Source organism: Rhodnius prolixus, unplaced genomic scaffold, assembly GCF_049639745.1.
Source record: "Rhodnius prolixus isolate KJV_2025 unplaced genomic scaffold, Rpr scaffold_4, whole genome shotgun sequence".
Lineage (NCBI taxonomy): Eukaryota > Metazoa > Arthropoda > Insecta > Hemiptera > Reduviidae > Rhodnius > Rhodnius prolixus.
This window is the reverse complement of record NW_027411614.1, coordinates 46,902,279-46,916,701: the sequence shown is the minus strand read 5'-3', so window position 1 is coordinate 46,916,701 and position 14,423 is coordinate 46,902,279. Positions and strand designations below refer to the sequence as shown.

Below are 14,423 nucleotides of genomic sequence, written 5' to 3'. Positions count from 1 at the left end.
CCACAGTAAACAACATATTATTCGTATGAAACTTTCTGCTCTTACACACTCTGTTTTACTAAGTAGTATGCTATAGTTTTCTTGAGTACAGATCCATTAGTTGAGAAGATATTGTGAGTTGAAATTTTTTTGGGTCATGGTTTTGCTGTGAAATGGGGCCCTTATAATTCCCACAGTAAACAACATATTATTTGTATGAAACTTTCTGCTCTTACACACTCTGTTTTACTAAGTAGTATGCTATAGTTTTCTTGAGTACAGATCCATTACTTGAGAAGATATTGTGAGTTGAAATTTTTTTGGGTCATGGTTTTCTTGTGAAATGGGGCCCTTATAACTCCCAAAGTAAACAACAGATTATTCGTATGAAATTTTCTGCTCTTACACCCTCTGTTTAACTGAGTAGTACGCTAAAGTTTTCTTGAATACAGATCCATTAGTTGAGAAGATATTGAGAGTTGAAATTTTTTTGGGTCATGGTTTTGCTGTGAAATGGGGCCCTTATAACTCCCACAGTAAACAACATATTCGTATAAAATTTTCTGCTCTTGCACACTCTGTTTTACTAAGTAGTGTACTATAGTTTTCCTGAATAAAGATCCATTAGTTGAGAAGATATTGAGAGTTGAAATTTTATTGGGTCATGGTTTTGCTGTGAAATGGGGCCCTTATATTTCCCACAGTGAACAACATATTATTTGTATGAAATTTTCTGCTCTTACACATTCTGTTTTACTGAGTAGTATGATATAGTTTTCTTGAATACAGATCCATTAGTTGAGAAGATATTGAGAGTTGAAATTTTTTTGGGTCATGGTTTTGCTGTGAAATGGGGCCCTTATATTTCCCACAGTAAACAACAGATTATTCGTATGAAACTTTCTGCTCTTACACACTCTGTTTTACTAAGTAGTATGCTATAGTTTTCCTGAATACAGATCCATTAGTAGAGCAGATATTGAGAGTTGAAATTTTTTTGGGTCATGGTTTTGCTGTGAAATTGGGTCATTATACCTCCCACAGTAAACAACATATTATTCGTATGAAATTTTCTGCTCTTACACACTCTGTTTTACTAAGTAGTGTACTATAGTTTTCCTGAATAAAGATCCATTAGTTGAGAAGATATTGAGAGTTGAAATTTTTTTGGGTCATGGTTTTGCTGTGAAATGGGGCCCTTATATTTCCCACAGTGAACAACATATTATTCGTATGAAATTTTCTGCTCATACACACTCTGTTTTACTGAGTAGTATGCTATAGTTTTCCTGAATACAGATCCATTAGTAGAGAAGATATTGAGAGTTGAAATTTTTTTGGGTCATGGTTTTGCTGTGAAATTGGGTCATTATAACTCCCACAGTAAACAACATTTTATTCGTATGAAATTTTCTGCTCTTACACACTCTGTTTTACTGAGTAGTATGCTATAGTTTTCTTGAGTACAGCTCCATTAGTTGGGAAGATATTGAGGGTTGAAATTTTTTTGGGTGATGGTTTTGCTGTGAAATGGGGCCCTTATATTTCCCACAGTAAACAACATATTATTCGTTTGAAATTTTCTGCTCTTACACACTCTGTTTTACTGAGTAGTATGCTATAGTTTTCTTGAGTACAGCTCCATTAGTTGGGAAGATATTGAGGGTTGAAATTTTTTTGGGTGATGGTTTTGCTGTGAAATGGGGCCCTTATAACTCCCACAGTAAACAACATATTATTCGTATGAAACTTTCTGCTCTTACACACTCTGTTTTACTAAGTAGTATGCTATAGTTTTCTTGAGTACAGATCCATTACTTGAGAAGATATTGAGGGTTGAAATTTTTTTGGGTGATGGTTTTGCTGTGAAATGGGGCCCTTATAATTCTCACAGTAAACAACATATTATTCGTATGAAACTTTCTGCTCTTACACATTCTGTTTTACTAAGTAGTATGCTATAGTTTTCTTGAGTACAGCTCCATTAGTTGGGAAGATATTGAGGGTTGAAATTTTTTTGGGTGATGGTTTTGCTGTGAAATGGGGCCCTTATAATTCTCACAGTAAACAACATATTATTCGTATGAAACTTTCTGCTCTTACACACTCTGTTTTACTAAGTAGTATGCTATAGTTTTCCTGAATACAGATCCATTAGTTGAGAAGATATTGAGAGTTGAAATTTTTTTGGGTCATCGTTTTGCTGTGAAATGGGGCCCTTATAATTCCCACAGTAAACAACATATGATTCGTATGAAACTTTCTGCTCTTACACACTCTGTTTTGCTAAGTAGTATGCTATAGTTTTCCTGAATAAAGATCCATTAGTTGAGAAGATATTGAGAGTTGAAATTTTATTGGGTCATGGTTTTGCTGTGAAATGGGGCCCTTATATTTCCCACAGTGAACAACATATTATTTGTATGAAATTTTCTGCTCTTACACATTCTGTTTTACTGAGTAGTATGATATAGTTTTCTTGAATACAGATCCATTAGTTGAGAAGATATTGAGAGTTGAAATTTTTTTGGGTCATGGTTTTGCTGTGAAATGGGGCCCTTATATTTCCCACAGTAAACAACAGATTATTCGTATGAAACTTTCTGCTCTTACACACTCTGTTTTACTAAGTAGTATGCTATAGTTTTCCTGAATACAGATCCATTAGTAGAGCAGATATTGAGAGTTGAAATTTTTTTGGGTCATGGTTTTGCTGTGAAATTGGGTCATTATACCTCCCACAGTAAACAACATATTATTCGTATGAAATTTTCTGCTCTTACACACTCTGTTTTAATAAGTAGTGTACTATAGTTTTCCTGAATAAAGATCCATTAGTTGAGAAGATATTGAGAGTTGAAATTTTTTTGGGTCATGGTTTTGCTGTGAAATGGGGCCCTTATATTTCCCACAGTGAACAACATATTATTCGTATGAAATTTTCTGCTCATACACACTCTGTTTTACTGAGTAGTATGCTATAGTTTTCCTGAATACAGATCCATTAGTAGAGAAGATATTGAGAGTTGAAATTTTTTTGGGTCATGGTTTTGCTGTGAAATTGGGTCATTATAACTCCCACAGTAAACAACATTTTATTCGTATGAAATTTTCTGCTCTTACACACTCTGTTTTACTGAGTAGTATGCTATAGTTTTCTTGAGTACAGCTCCATTAGTTGGGAAGATATTGAGGGTTGAAATTTTTTTGGGTGATGGTTTTGCTGTGAAATGGGGCCCTTATATTTCCCACAGTAAACAACATATTATTCGTTTGAAATTTTCTGCTCTTACACACTCTGTTTTACTGAGTAGTATGCTATAGTTTTCTTGAGTACAGCTCCATTAGTTGGGAAGATATTGAGGGTTGAAATTTTTTTGGGTGATGGTTTTGCTGTGAAATGGGGCCCTTATAACTCCCACAGTAAACAACATATTATTCGTATGAAACTTTCTGCTCTTACACACTCTGTTTTACTAAGTAGTATGCTATAGTTTTCTTGAGTACAGATCCATTACTTGAGAAGATATTGAGGGTTGAAATTTTTTTGGGTGATGGTTTTGCTGTGAAATGGGGCCCTTATAATTCTCACAGTAAACAACATATTATTCGTATGAAACTTTCTGCTCTTACACATTCTGTTTTACTAAGTAGTATGCTATAGTTTTCTTGAGTACAGCTCCATTAGTTGGGAAGATATTGAGGGTTGAAATTTTTTTGGGTGATGGTTTTGCTGTGAAATGGGGCCCTTATAATTCTCACAGTAAACAACATATTATTCGTATGAAACTTTCTGCTCTTACACACTCTGTTTTACTAAGTAGTATGCTATAGTTTTCCTGAATACAGATCCATTAGTTGAGAAGATATTGAGAGTTGAAATTTTTTTGGGTCATCGTTTTGCTGTGAAATGGGGCCCTTATAATTCCCACAGTAAACAACATATGATTCGTATGAAACTTTCTGCTCTTACACACTCTGTTTTACTAAGTAGTATGCTATAGTTTTCTTGAGTACAGATCCATTACTTGAGAAGATATTGTGAGTTGAAATTTTTTTGGGTCATGGTTTTCCTGTGAAATGGGGCCCTTATAACTCCCACAGTAAACAACAGATTATTCGTATGAAATTTTCTGCTCTTACACCCTCTGTTTTACTGAGTAGTACGCTATAGTTTTCTTGAATACAGATCCATTAGTTGAGAAGATATTGAGAGTTGAAATTTTTTTGGGTCATGGTTTTGCTGTGAAATGGGGCCCTTATATTTCCCACAGTAAACAACATATTATTCGTATGAAACTTTCTGCTCTTACACACTCTGTTTTACTGAGTAGTATGCTATAGTTTTCTTGAGTACAGCTCCATTAGTTGAGAAGATATTGAGAGTTGAAATTTTTTTGGGTCATGGTTTTGCTATGAAATTGGGCCATTATAACTCCCACAGTAAACAACATATTATTCGTATGAAATTTTCTGCTCTTACACACTCTGTTTTACTGAGTAGTATGCTATTGTTTTCTTGGGAACAGATCCATTACTTGAGTAGATATTGTGAGTTGAAATTTTTTTGGGTCATGATTTTGCTTTGAAATTGGGCCTTTATAATTCCCACAGCAAAAGGGCCGCGTCGAATTCGAAGATTAGTCAATAAGGAGAAGGGCGTGGCTTAAACCCTCTTCGAATTCGATGATTATTCAATATGGATTGGTGGGGTTGGTGTTGGCGGAGTGGGGATGGCGGTCATCTTGCCCAAAAAAGGTGTACATTTTAGGTGCCCCAGAACTGCCATTTTCCCTCTACTGGTAAGCCCCTGTGCTACCTTAAAATATTCATTCTTCTCCTTTGAACCTACCCTTGGGCTCGCTTTATGTAAATCCCAGACATCTTGTTCTTCGTATTGCTGATTTCTGCTCCGCTTTTTCTTCTTATTCTTGCCATGCTGCCGTTCGCTGTTCTTACATCATTTCTTAGCCCGACTATCTGATCTGCCACTGTCGGACAGACTGACAGAATGTGTTGTGTATATCTTCTGGAAGATTCCTAGCCATTTTAAGTTGTACGAGGGGTCAGGGAAGGGATTAGCTATGAGGTTAGCATACTGGACTCCCACGCGGAGGTCCCGGGTTCGAATCCAGCAGCTGACCCTTAGATTTTCTCTTCCTAGGAGCTTCTTACAGCTCACTGTCCGGTGATGGACAGTGTTGTCTGTAACGAGAGAACACTGTCCGGAGGCCGGCAGTGCACTGGAAAAAGCTCCGGGCGCTAATGACCTCAGCGGTTGATGCGCCAAAAAAAAAAAAAAAAAAAAAAAAAAAAAAGTTGTACGAGGATAAGTTGAGTATTGTCTTTTGTATTTCCTTTTCTCTTTCTTATCCGTTAGACAGGATGTTCCCCCAATAGATCCTTCTATGCATTTCCGGTTTCGGCTTTTCTTAATAAAATTTTGCACGTTCTTATTTTAATGGTTCAAGCCAATTCAACCCCCTAATTCCTGCTTAATATCTTCTTTTTGATCCTCAACTACCTTTTTTGTTAATTTTAGAGCTGAGGTACTGTAAATTGCCCTTAAATTTCATTGAATGCATTTGCTAAACTAAGCTCAAGCAATTAAACATATCGATTAAAGGGCTCCCTCTTTTTGTGTTTTTAGTCTTAGATTGGGCAATCCCTTAGAGCAGCCAAGATATATGAAAAAGTAGCTAATCCATTTCTACTTAAGGATTCAGAAGCCTTAAAATATAAATTTCCAGATGAAATTTGACTTTCTAAGTATATTTTTTTAAAGCTGCTTTTTGAAGGAACAAAACTAAGACGAGAATGAAGCAGTAAATCTAAGTGAACTTTCATACTAGACAGAAGCTTTTCCAGAACATCATGCTTTCTAGATGGCTATTACAATTTATCTCCGTCGAATCAAATCCTCAACCTTATCAGTTTCATTATCAGGTCCTGAAGGAAGAAAGAAGCTAAGTCAGGATTTAGCTTCCCGATTTGTTGTTTTTTTATTTTTTCTTGTTAAAAGAAGAGATAAGATTTTTAATATAATTTTGATTTTCTTTTAAGACAAGTAATTTTCTACAACATTTGGCGAATTATATTTTTGTAGTGACTGATTTTTCCTGGTTGGTGTTTATGCCTGTTATTTATGTTATTTTATTTAATGGTTAATATGTGAACTTTTTATAGTAAAGTATGTTTGTTAGTCGGTTATATACTATACCCGCAAAGCTAAGATGTATTGCGGTACTAGTCCTTGGTTTTTATTTAATGGTTAATATGAGAACTTCACAGTTAAGTATGTTAGGCGGTTATAGACTAGACCCGCAAAGCTAAGATGTATTGCGGTTAATATGAGAACTTTACAGTAATGTATGTTTGTTAGTTTGTTATAGGCTAGACCCGCAATGCTAGGATGTATTGCGGTACTGGTCTAGCCCTTGGATTTTATCTAATGGTTAATATGAGAACTTTATTGTAAAGTATGTATGCTAGTCGCCTCCGTCCATGAATCCTAATTGTGGTAGTTGGACGTAAAGCCCGTAAAGGCATTACTGCTACTACAGGTTCAACTCAGGTTTGACTCAACTAAATTATTTAGATGAGATTTTTTTTTTTTTTTTTTTTGAAGTTCCTGAGGTAGAGTTGACTTTAACAGGTTCAGTCAGTTTTATAAAGTATCTGGGCGACCATCTTTAAAGATATTTAAAGGAAAATGTTGTGCCCAATCTTTAAAGATGAGTTTATAAAAGAGCTTATGAAATTGTCGTTTTTTTTTTTTTTTTTTTCATAAACGAAAAGGGATTTATTTAGCAAGGGAAACAACAGAGAAAAACTTTTTCACGAAGGAGAAAGGTTGAGGAAATATGAGAATTTTCATCTTTTCTTTTTTTCCTCTTGGGTGTAGGTGGAGAGTGCTAGCATATCAATATATAGTTTTAAGTTATTATTGTACGGGAAGATGTACATACAAGAATGCTTGCTGCATGGTGGTCACCTGTTTCCATTGTTTGTAAGTTCCTTCCTCTTTTGTGGACAATAAACTTTACCCAAAGTGCTTGTACTTAGTTTTCTCTTTTGTATATCTTCCAGGAATGGAGTGTATAAAAGAAAATCTTAAAATGTGGGCGAAAACAGAGAAAGAGAGAGTGAGTGTGGGAGATGAGACTTTAAGCCCAAGTTGTATGAGTGGAAAGATGTAAGTAAAGAAGTGGAAGGTAGAGGTAGAGCGGCTGCGAAAGGACGTTCTAAAGTACACAAAGAAAGGACGCAGTTTAACCAACTACCTACCTCTACAGGAAGGGCCAAAGGACTTTTCCTTTATAAAGGAGTCTCTCCGTGTATACAGGACTAGCCCATCCAAAGTACACAATATACTGGCTCTTGTGAATACTTTGTCCCGATCTTATCCCATACACTTTATATCTAAACAGTAAAGTTCATAAAGTAGCCATGGGGTATATTTATTGAACTTTTTTATGCTCATGTTTGGCTTCATGTTCAACCATCCAAATGTATATTATACATTGTGAGATCCATTTTCTTTGCTGTATAAGCTTAACTTCAAAACTAGATCAACACCCAAACCCCCTGAGTAACAAAAAGGTTTGTTTTTTTCAGGGCCTTAAATCTCTTCTTTAGATAGGATCATTAGATTCCATCTAACGTATCCTATTCTCCAAGCACCACAGCCAAAGGAGGCTCCTTAAGGCTAACCTTGTTAAAGTAGATCTTATTAAAACTCCTATTTGGCAATGTCCGGGGTTTTTATCTCGGCAATCATGCACTTAACTTTTTTTCTGATTTAAAAGTTGTCAAAGGTCATCATATAATGCAAACTATTTTTACGCAATTAGATAGGGCAGAGGTCTGCAACCTATTTTAAGTAGAGAGCCATTTCTCCTTAAATAATTTTAATAAATCTTACCAAGAGCCGCAAGGATGATAGTGTAAAAACCTCTGTAGATCATTTGTATTCACAAATTATTATTTTATGATATCCAATAACATTTAAAAGTTTTATATATTTATTTTCACATATTGCAAAGTAAATAAACAAATAAATAATAACTAAAGCTGTGTTTGAATGAAAATGGCGACAGTCCTATATATCGTATTACGTACTGTATTTTAATATAATTCTATTCAATTTCAAACCTATCACATTTAAAAATTTTTAAACGTCCCTTTTCTTCCACCTCTTGAAAAAATAAATGACTTAAACATTGTTACTGCTCAAAAATCAATGTTCAAACTGGTTGAAAAATAATAATAATAAGGGAAGGGATTAGCTGTGGGGTTAGCGTATTGGACTCCCACGCGGAGGTCCCTGGTTCCAATCCAACAGCTGACCTCTTAGATTTTCTCTTCCTAGGAGCTTCTTACAGGCAACACTGTCCGGTGATGGACAGTATTGTCTGTAACGATAGAACACTGTCTGGAGGCCAGCAGTGCACTACAAAAAGCTCCGGGCGCCAATAACCTTAGATGTTGATGCGCCTTAAATCATTTTTAAAAAAAACAATAACAATAAATAATAATAATAATTTTGTTGATTAATTTTTGTTTTCTATTTTCCAGCCTCGCGTATTCGATACGAGATCACAAGCGGTAACATAGGCGGAGCCTTCGCGGTCAAGAATATGACCGGAGCTATATATGTTGCAGGTGCCTTAGATTATGAAACTAGGAAGAGGGTATGTATTTGTGTTATTGTTAGCTTATTTATTATTCATACATAATTACATAATTGTTTAATTATAGTTTTTTCTGTTTTCATAAATATGTGGTTCATTTTCTCAGTAAAAGGGACAAAACTTAGCTTAAGTTGGATTGTATCCAATCGATCACAGATTAAAACAGGTGTTTGATTTTTAAGAATTACTGCAATGTGATAATCGATTATTTATGTATCATTCTTTGGATGGCAGTGCTTTCTAGGATAGCTCCTATAATCCCTCTCTCCCTTTCAAAGCTTTCCCTAGATGTTCTAGTGTTGCTACTCCATGGAGCGTTCAAGAAGTCCTTCCACCAACTCTGGTAGGTGGATGCTGTGAAGGGAGTGGCTACAAAGCCAAATACATCTGTCATCTAAAATATATATATTGAAACTCCCTGTCTGTTTGTTGGGAAACAATTTGGAGACGTCTTAAATTTTTACATATTTAATAAAATCAGCCACAGGTTGCCTATGGCTTAGATAGTCTCAAATAGTGTACATCTCAACTACCTCTTCGGAATCAGTATCTATTAAAAGAGTGTTTGAGGTGTAAGTGTAAATGTAGCTCATATTGTTAGGCTGGGATTCCCGTAGTGATGCCAAAAAAAAAAAAAAGTGGCTTCTTACCTGAAGTGAAGTACCAATCAATTTAATCAAAGAATTAACTTAAACCCAACAATATAAACTACTTCCGTCAGGTTCAAGAGAGCGGAAAATTATTATTTCCCGCATGTCGGAAAATCTTCACGATTGTAATATTTCCACATAGAAAGGGTGAGACAAAGTAAAAAAAAAAAAAACTTGACAACGTTAGAGTAATGTAACCGACATTAAGTGCTCCTGTCGACAATCACTTGTAACTCATTGGATATTTATATCTACATAAACCTTACGATAACGATGTTATCTACTTATGACACAATGTCCAATAACAAATGACGACAGCAAAGACATTAACAAAACTTACAGACATCAACTAATCTTACAACAAACTTGTTTAAAAAAAAACAATGAATTTAAACCTATCGAAAAGGTAAGCAAAAATCTTCTCTCTAAGAAGGGTTACGAAATGGAAGATCTAAGATCCCTATAAACAACTGAGAAATCTCCTAGAATCAGAAAGATCAAGGAGTGTGCTAGCTCGACGTAACTGGACATTTCACATTTCACATCATCATCATCGACAATTCACTACAAAACTGCAACAATCATAACCCAACTAGAGGCTGAGGGTTTTTCATTGTTTTTCCCCTCATTACTTACTTTTATATTCTGTAACAATTTATGTAATTAGCTGGAGGTAGAGTATTTATACTGGCACTCCTTACGTACATATGTACGAGGTTCGTTTGAAAAGTCCGTGCAAAAATAAAAACTACTTAATTTTTTGGGGTAAACCTTTTTTATTTTTCAACATAGTCTCCTTTTAGGCTTATACACTTCGTCCAACGCTGCTCTAGTTTGTTGATCCCTTCCGAATAATAGAATTTGTCCAAGTCTGAAAAATAGCCATTCGTTTCTGCAATCACCTCCTCGTTTGAATAAAATCTTTTTCCCGCCAGCCATTTCTTCATATTGGGGAACAAATAGTAGTCCGAGGGAGCCAAGTCTGGAGAATAGGGGGGGGATGTGAAACGAGTTGGAACCCTATTTCCATTAATTTTGCGACCACAACTGCTGAGGTGTGAGCTGGTGCGTTGTCGTGATGGAAAAGGACTTTTTTGTGGGCCAATCGTGGGCGTTTTTCTTGCAGCTCGGTTTTCAAACGGTCCAATAACGATGAATAATATGCACCTGTAATAGTTTTACCCTTTTCCAGATAGTCGATGAGGATTATTCCTTGCGAATCCCAAAAGACAGTCGCCATAATCTTTCCGGCCGAAGGAACGGTCTTCGCCTTTTTTTGGCGCAGATTCCCCCTTGGTAACCCATTGTTTAGATTGTTCTTTGGTCTCAGGAGTGTAGTGATGTATCCATGTTTCATCCACAGTGACGAAACGACGCTTAAAGTCCTGCGAATTCTTCTGGAACAGCTGCAAACCGTCCTTGCAACACTTCACACGATTTCGTTTTTGGTCAAGCGTGAGCAATCGCGGCACCCATCTTGCGGATAGCTTTGTCATGTCCAAATGTTGATGCAAAATATTATGTATCCGTTCATTCGAGATGCCCACAGCACTAGCAATCTCACGCACCTTCACTCTTCTGTCATCCATCACCATATCATGGATTTTATCAATGATTTCTGGAGTAGTAACCTCAACAGGGCGTCCAGAACGTTCAGCGTCACTTGTGCCCATATGGCCACTCCGAAAATTTTGAAACCATTTATAAACTGTTCTAATCGAAGGTGCAGAGTCACCATAATGTTTATCAAGCTTCTCTTTAGTCTCCTGAGGCGTTTTGCCTTTCATAAAGTAGTGTTTAATCAACACACGAAATTCTTTTTCGTCCATTTTTTTGAAAATCACTCGACTTCCTCGATTCAAACGAATGCCAAACACAAAGAAATAGACCGATCTGGCTGAAACTTGGTATGTGTTCTTCCAAGAGATGCTACTAACTAAACATAACCTCGATACGCGCCAGTAGTGCTATCTCTCTGACTTTGCACGGACTTTCCAAACGACCTTCGTATATATGTACTTTCATTAAATAAAATGTTTCTTCTTCTTCTTCTTCTTCTTCTTCTTCTTCTTCTTCTTCTTCTTCATAACCCAACTGAGACATTTATAGCCACTTATTAACATAAAAGCACTAACTATAACGTACAAACCCCTAGGGTAACAGCTAGCAAACGACTGACCAAACAACTAAAGTTATTACAAAATGTAATTCACTAAACGTCTCTTCGTTCACCAGAAACTCACTGATTCAAGCAATTGATTTCCTGTTGTATTAAATAAAAAGGTTTTCTAATAATATAATTGTTACAATTTGACAACCTAATGGTTCTTGAAACATGAAAGATACTAATATAACTAAGTAACTTAATTAGCAGTGATTGACTTGATTGATTTGTTGTTTAGTAGTTACTTCTTCTTATAAAGTTAAAGGTGGTGCACATTCCTCAAGTTTTTAATTATAACTTAAATTATTTATTTATTTATTTACTCTGTTTATGCCGTTAGGCATACAGAGGGAGTTGGCTACATATGGAAAATTACATAAAATTATACTTTTGTTATAATTATACAAAATTAATTAAAGTAAAAATAAAAATAAATTGAAATTAGAACACTTTCCTTACCTAACAAAATAGTAGTATGTTACTTATGTACATGAATTAAAACAAGTAAACAAAAAACAGAAAAACAAGCAAAAAAGCAGAATTACAAATAAAGAGAAAGAGAGAGAGACAGGAGATTTCTTGAAGTTACAATAATAATTAACCAATAACATTAAGATAATAAAGAATTTCTTAATTTAAAACTTTCGGTACAAAACAAGTATATATCTTTTATTTTCTCTTCCGACGTATTAATAGAAAAACTTAATAATGAAATAAATTTATCGTAGTCTGGGGTCGCAGAAAAATGTTTTTCTAAATATTTAGTCCTGTGTGATGATGAGGCCGGGCAATTCAATAAAAAGTGAAATAAGTCATTTGGTGCTTGTAATTGGCAGAGAGGACAAGTTAAATCTGCATCAAATTGATAGCACTGGTTATTAAAATGTATGCGACACATTTTTTTGTTATAAAGTCGCAACTGCACTATCAACCTAAGCTTGCTTATATGCATGTTTACCTTAAGATGCGGCTCGTCTAGATCATAGGTACTTAGATTGCGATAATTAAGATTATATCTACTATTTACAATGGCTTCAACATCACGACTTACTAGATTATTTCTAAAACTCGTTAAAATAGACTTATATTTTTCTTCAACTAGTTTCAAGTTCTGTGATTGCCATACGTTGTCAAAACCGATACAAGAAAGATAATGTTTCAGCTCTCTTGCCCAATTAAATGGCATGCCTGTATTGTCTATCAAATCTAATTGCTTCAGAAAACACATTTTAGAGAGGTTATAATCAGGCATTTTCAAAATAGCCAGCCACCAACTTAACATTCTGCTGAAAACTTTAAATTGTATGTGCACTCTTCCGCATTCCATTCTAACATAATGGTTGGGAGTACTTCTAGGCAAATGTAGCAGCAATTTAAAAAATCTTAATTGACCCTTCTCAATTTTATCCGAATATCTACATGCCCAAACCTCTGACAAGTACAAGAGAACACTTTCAGAAATTGCTTCATAAAGTTCACTGATTCAAGCAATTGATTTCCTGTTGTATTAAATAAAAAGGTTTTCTAATAATACGTAATTGTTACAATTTGACAACCTAATGGTTCTTGAAACATGAAAGATACTAATATAACTAAGTAACTTAATTAGCAGTGATTGACTTGATTGATTTGTTGTTTAGTAGTTACTTCTTCTTATAAAGTTAAAGGTGGTGCTCATTCCTCTACTTTTTAATTATAACTTAAATAAAACAAAAAAGTTTAGAAATCAATTTGAAAAAATTAAATTTGGGGAAACAAAGAATGGTAATTTGGTACTTTTGGTTGATTGAAAAGAAAATGTTCAAGAATAAATTAAAAAGGAATAGAAAGAAAGTACGTATATATCCCCATAACAAAGAATGGGGATTTGAACGGATAATCACATTTGAAAAGAAAAGATTAAACAATACGTTAGAAAAGTTTAGAAATCAATTCCGAAAAGCAATTCGGGATTCAAAAAAAAAAGAGGATAATTTGGAACATATAGTCGAACGAGAGGAAAAGACTGAAGAATACATCTGAAAGGGACTAGAAATCAATTCCAAAGAACAATGTGAGAAAACAAAGAATCGATTTAGGGAATTCATTTCAGCAATTTATTTTAAATTCAACTTTAAAAATGTGATACGAACACTTACACGACTTAAATTTTCTTTCAGCTTAAATTTGCTTAATAAAACGTCACTAATTACATATTTTGGTAGATTGTGAATGGTTTATAAAGATATTAACAATTTTTGTTTTGTGGGGGGGGGGCATTAGATTTAAATGCAAATTTTTTACATCAATTGGAAGCTAAAAACCATCGATTTAAGGTTCATCCTTTGATTAAATTAGTTGGCACTATACTTTGTCAAGTATGTGGCGTTATAAATAACAGATAATACTTAATATGGTTTATTGATATTAAATATTAAAAGTTTTTTTTTAATTAATTCCTAATCTGATTATTAAAACTGTTCGGTAGGACCGGTGTTTAAGGGCTGATCTTAAAAACTGCACGAAAATGTATTATACTAACAAAATTATATAATATGGGGCGGATGTTGGGACTAACTTCTCTCCCATTCGATGTACAGCGTCGGGACCCCCAAAAAGGCACATCTTACTTGAAATTTCGAATCGATTGACACCTGATTCATGAAAATCGGTCGGCGCTTTCTTGTTTACAAAAAAAGGAAAAGAAGTAACATCAAGAACAAGAAGAATCACAACAAGAAGAAAATTTTCTGAAAGTGCCGTTTTTTTTTTTTGCTCATTTTCGGCAATTTTCTTCTCAAAATCTATTAGATCTAGGTTGTAAAAACGTTACAGTTATAAAGGAGAATTTGCCCTATATTATAAAGAAAATTTGGGAATTTTATCTTTTATAGAAAAAGAGAAAAAAATTGTCAAAGTTGGGTGTTCTTTAACGTTACGCTTTTTCGTGCAGTTTTT

General features: G+C 34.7%; 1 protein-coding gene across 7 annotated transcripts in view; it reads left to right on the top strand.

The window, feature by feature from the left end:
- The window catches only part of CadN (neural cadherin), a 1,042,724-nt gene that overhangs the window by 982,959 nt on the left and 45,342 nt on the right, over positions 1-14,423 (top strand). For all 7 annotated transcript variants that reach the window (XM_074131811.1, XM_074131810.1, XM_074131807.1 and 4 more), the window contains one exon: positions 8,557-8,672. In XM_074131811.1, coding sequence (XP_073987912.1) covers positions 8,557-8,672 — 116 coding nt within the window. The remainder of the gene's footprint in view (positions 1-8,556; positions 8,673-14,423) is intronic.